General features: G+C 32.9%; 1 protein-coding gene across 2 annotated transcripts; it reads left to right on the plus strand.

Moving 5' to 3' along the window:
- The first annotated feature begins 1,039 nt into the window (after positions 1-1,039).
- LOC131014505 (transcription factor bHLH120-like) lies at positions 1,040-2,531 on the plus strand. Of its 2 annotated transcripts, none has more exons than XM_057942497.1 (3): positions 1,040-1,404; positions 1,622-1,939; positions 2,324-2,531. In XM_057942497.1, the coding sequence occupies exons 1-3, from the start codon at positions 1,150-1,152 to the stop codon at positions 2,414-2,416; spliced, it is 666 nt and encodes a 221-aa protein (XP_057798480.1). In that variant the 5' UTR covers positions 1,040-1,149; the 3' UTR covers positions 2,417-2,531. The 2 variants fall into 2 exon arrangements, with proteins under 2 accessions (XP_057798480.1, XP_057798481.1); XM_057942498.1 differs by having other exon boundaries at positions 1,121-1,404; positions 1,703-1,939.
- Positions 2,532-4,315: the final 1,784 nt, after the last annotated feature.

Below are 4,315 nucleotides of genomic sequence, written 5' to 3' on the forward strand. Positions count from 1 at the left end.
AGCAGGGTGAAATATTTTCTCGGACAGCCAATTTTTACTCATTTTCTCTCCAATGTTGGATAATATTATCGTAAGGTAGGGTTGTGAAAATATTTTCCAACATTTTCTTATCTTTTTATCTTTAGGGTGCGTTCTCTTTGGTTGTAAATTTATCATGGGAAAATGAAGGATAAACAAAATTTCACCCTTTAAATCCTTCCTTTCTTTTCCCATATTTCTTACTTGACGCTTACTCATTCCACATTTACACTACAAAGGAGGGATGTGTGATAATATTATCCCTTCTTTGTAGTGTAAATGAGGAATGCGTGAGGATTAGGTAGGAAATGTGGGAAAAGAAATGAAGGATTTGAAGGGTGAAATTTTGTTTATTCTTCTTTTTTCCATGATAAATTTACAATCAAAGAGAACGCACCCTTAGTAAACATATGAGAAAATGATAATATTTTCTCATCTTTTCTTATTCATCATTGGTAAAATTTTCTTATCTTTTCTTATTCAATATTGGATAATATTATCCAATACTCCCTCCGTCCCTGAAATAAGTTCCTCTTTTTCCATTTTGGGACGTCCCCCAAATAAGTTCCTCTTTCTTTTTTTCTATTTTTGGACAACTACCCCACCACTAATAATACTTTATTTATTCTTACTTTTCACTTTTTCACCACTCCCAATACTAATTATAACACTTTTTCACCTTTTCACCACTCCCAATACTAATTATAATATATTTTTCTCCACTATCAATACATTTTACCATTTTTCTTAAAACCCGTGCCGTCCCCAAAGAGGAACTTATTTTGGGGACGGAGGGAGTATTTAAGTATGAATGGGGTTTAAAATATAAAGAATAGTTTAAAAAAACAAAGACTGCAATTTTCGTGGAAGTATAGTAATGAGATTACGATTTCCATAGATGTAGGGAGTAATTTGGTTGAGCACCACACCACACTAATACAAGTGAATTTACACCAACTGTACCTACTTAATTACATAATACTCCTACGAGTAATATACTACTGGCCTCGTTTAATTTTGAGGGGATACTAGACTTACTGTTCCTTTGGTAGGCTGCTTGCTTCTGTGTATTTTTATAAGCACAACATTTCTTCACTCAGAGAAAGAAAGAAAAAAGAAGGTCTAGCTAGAATGCTTCCTATTTCGAGCGATGGGGTATCTGAGGATCCTTCCATATTTTTGGAGCTAGAAGATCTGCTTGCCGATTGTCCCATTCCAGATGGCAATCAAAATACTGTGAAAAAGTCGTCGGCGAGCAGCCAAGTTGAAGAGAACAATCAAGACTCTAAGAAGACTGCTCATAGATTTACTGAAAGGCAGAGAAGGCAAGAAATGTCAGCCCTTTATGCTTCACTCAGGTCTCTTCTTCCCCTCCAATATGTCAAGGTGACCAAATTCAGCAAAACTCTGCTTATATAATATAAGGGCGTGTTCTCTATGATTGTAAATCATCACGAGAAAAGCAAGGATAAAAAAAAAAATTCACTCCTTCCTTTTTCCTCATTTTCTACAAGAGAATTAATTTCAGTCTCTCTCATTCATTTTTTTTTTGGCTCCAAGGAGGGATAATATTATCTTTGTGGTGTGATGGATATATATTTAGGGGAAGCGCGCTGTATCTGATCACATGCACCAGGTTGTGAATTATGTTAACGATATGAAGAAGAACATTGAACAACTGCAGAAAAGGAGAGACAAATTGAGGAATATTACCACTTCTGCTGATCCAACCACTCCTCGTTGTGTGAAGATAAACCTTTTTAAAGATGGGATGGAGATCTTGATTACTCATAGCCTCAGCAACAAGAGTTTCCCCCTTTCAAAGGTGCTTGCATATTTGCTTGATAGACAGCTCAACGTAGTTCACTGCGTTTCTACCACCACAGCACCCTCAACTTTCCTCCAAACAATTCATATCGAGGTAATATCAATTTATTCTACTAGTCTATTTTCTTTCTGCAATAGTAGATTTCACTATCATGAAATACAATAGCATTTACATATATACTAGTTTAGTTGTAGTTAATGAATTCACGTTTCTTATTGAATGGTTCTACATAGATTTGAATTCAAGAATGAAAAATTAAGATAATTATAGACAGCACAACGTAGTTCACTGCGTTTCTACCACATCACCCTCATATTACGTACAATCAGTTTACTATATTCTTTCTACATAAATGGATTTGACTATCATATCATATATGTATGTAGAAATTCTTAGGGTTTTTGCTATCGTGATTCCTACATATATATGATTTCTTTTTCTTTTTTAATTAAGTTTTATTTGATTTCATATTTTCAGCTTAATGATTCGAGTAGCGTTAATCTACCTGAGCTACAAGAGCGGCTGGACAATTTGATAAGATTTGCTTATACGGCAGCTGACGACAGCTAGCTTGAGTTGAGGTGGAATTTGTACATACAAATCAATGGTTGTTTCTAGTATCTTAATTTACTGTTGCAATTAAGCTTAACATTAATTGTTTTAATGATTTCTGTCTATTCTGCAATCTCCCTGTCTCCAAATAGTGTTAACCATTTGCTTTTCAAAACTAGCAAGCATTTTGTACAAAAATGTTGAGATTGTTATTTACTCGAGTCACTACAAAAAAAAAACAAAAAAACAAAAACAAAAAAAAAAATCCACTAGTGATACGAGGTTTAGCAGCTATTATATGTGTCATAAAAATTAGTGATATTTGATGATGTAGTTAGCTAATCACTATTAGTTACACTTTTAAACGTCACTAATTTTTATGACACGAATATTAGCTATCAAGTCTCATATCACTAATAAAAACCTTTTTTTGTAGTGAGTTCAGATTGTGTCCGATAGGTATTGGAATTTATTAATTTTGCTGTGCTTATGATTATTTTGATGTTTTGTTATCAAATTAATACGAAATTGATGGTTATATAATCAGCTTGGTGCTTGTGTCATGTCATGATCTAGGAGATCAAGTTAATTCTGCTATAGATGGGAAACAACCTTTGTGATGTTTGAGGAAAGTAGTTGCTTATTCCAGAATGAAATTGAATCTCTCTACTCGAATGTACGTGCTATTCTTTTCCAGATGTTAGAATTAATGTTTTTTTTAGTATATATTATTTTCTTCGTTCGTATATAGATATATCGAATGTGGCATTAGCTAGTTAATTCTGGGTTCTCATTGATAAGATATTGATCACATACTCTTTGACTATTTTTTTTTCTTGCCTAAACTTTGCCATTTGATATATATTAGTGAATTCATTGAATATGAATGAACATAGTGATGCTATAATTGACTGGAAAATTGGTGTGGCATTTGTGATGCCTGTGTATAGTTCATCTGTTAGATGATAGATGGATGAATGATTAGACTTCAAACCTCTCTGGCTATTTAAAAACTGCCATAAGCGTTCTCACCCTTCCTTCTCCAAATGCTCTGTCTTTCCATTTCCTCTTTCTTCTATCTCAATCAAACTGTTGCATTGGTCATTTCTCCAATTACTTCCTCCGCTTCCATTAGTAATGTTCCAGTTACTATATTGGAATATTGGATCATCTCACTAGTAATGTTTCATACTTTTTTTGGTAAAAACTTAACTATTTAAAATATTATTGATGGTGGACCCAACTCATTTTATACACCAACTCACTTAAAATAATCTTTAAATATCTTCCCCCAACTCACTTTGCACACTAACTACACTTTTTCTTAATTCACGTACACTACAAAAAAAGTTTCTAGTAGTGACATGAGACTTGGTAGCTAATATTCGTGTTACAAACATTAGTGGCGTTTGAAAATGTAACTATTATTGATTAGCTACATCATCAAATGTCACTAATTTTTATGACATACATAATAGCTACCAAGCCTTATGTTTTTTTTTTTTTTTGGTAGTGGTATCTAAAAAAAATGAGGCATATTATTAATGGAACATAAACAATATATTTCAATGTTCAATGCTCTTGTCAGTAATTAAGCATAAGCAGGTGCTACTTGACTAACCAATGATAATGCAATTTTAGAGAACATTCATTTTCTAAACCCATCAACTTTCTAAACCTGTCAATCTAAACGTTTTAAGTCCAAATGAGTCCCAATTTCTCTTAAATTTTACCAAATATTTTAAAAAATAATCTAATATTATTATATGAAAAAAATTATGGTGTAACATAGGCCCACACCCAAAATTCCCCAATAAATAGTTGTTGTTGGTTTTCGGCTCAGTACCACTTCGAGCCACATTTTTATGTTTAGGGCAAGACAATATTTTGTTATTTGCATGTTTCCATCAAAGGTGT

The sequence above is a fragment of the Salvia miltiorrhiza genome, chromosome 3, assembly GCF_028751815.1.
Source record: "Salvia miltiorrhiza cultivar Shanhuang (shh) chromosome 3, IMPLAD_Smil_shh, whole genome shotgun sequence".
Classification (NCBI taxonomy): domain Eukaryota; kingdom Viridiplantae; phylum Streptophyta; class Magnoliopsida; order Lamiales; family Lamiaceae; genus Salvia; species Salvia miltiorrhiza.

What these genes read in the sequence shown, in the direction of transcription:
- LOC131014505 (XM_057942497.1), top strand. Translation starts at nt 1,150, where the DNA reads ATGCTTCCTATTTCGAGCGATGGGGTATCTGAGGATCCTTCCATATTT. An exon ending in TTCCCCTCCAATATGTCAAG is followed by an intron (nt 1,405 to 1,621) that starts GTGACCAAATTC and finishes ATATATATTTAG; the next exon opens with GGGAAGCGCGCTGTATCTGA. An exon ending in TCCAAACAATTCATATCGAG is followed by an intron (nt 1,940 to 2,323) that starts GTAATATCAATT and finishes TCATATTTTCAG; the next exon opens with CTTAATGATTCGAGTAGCGT.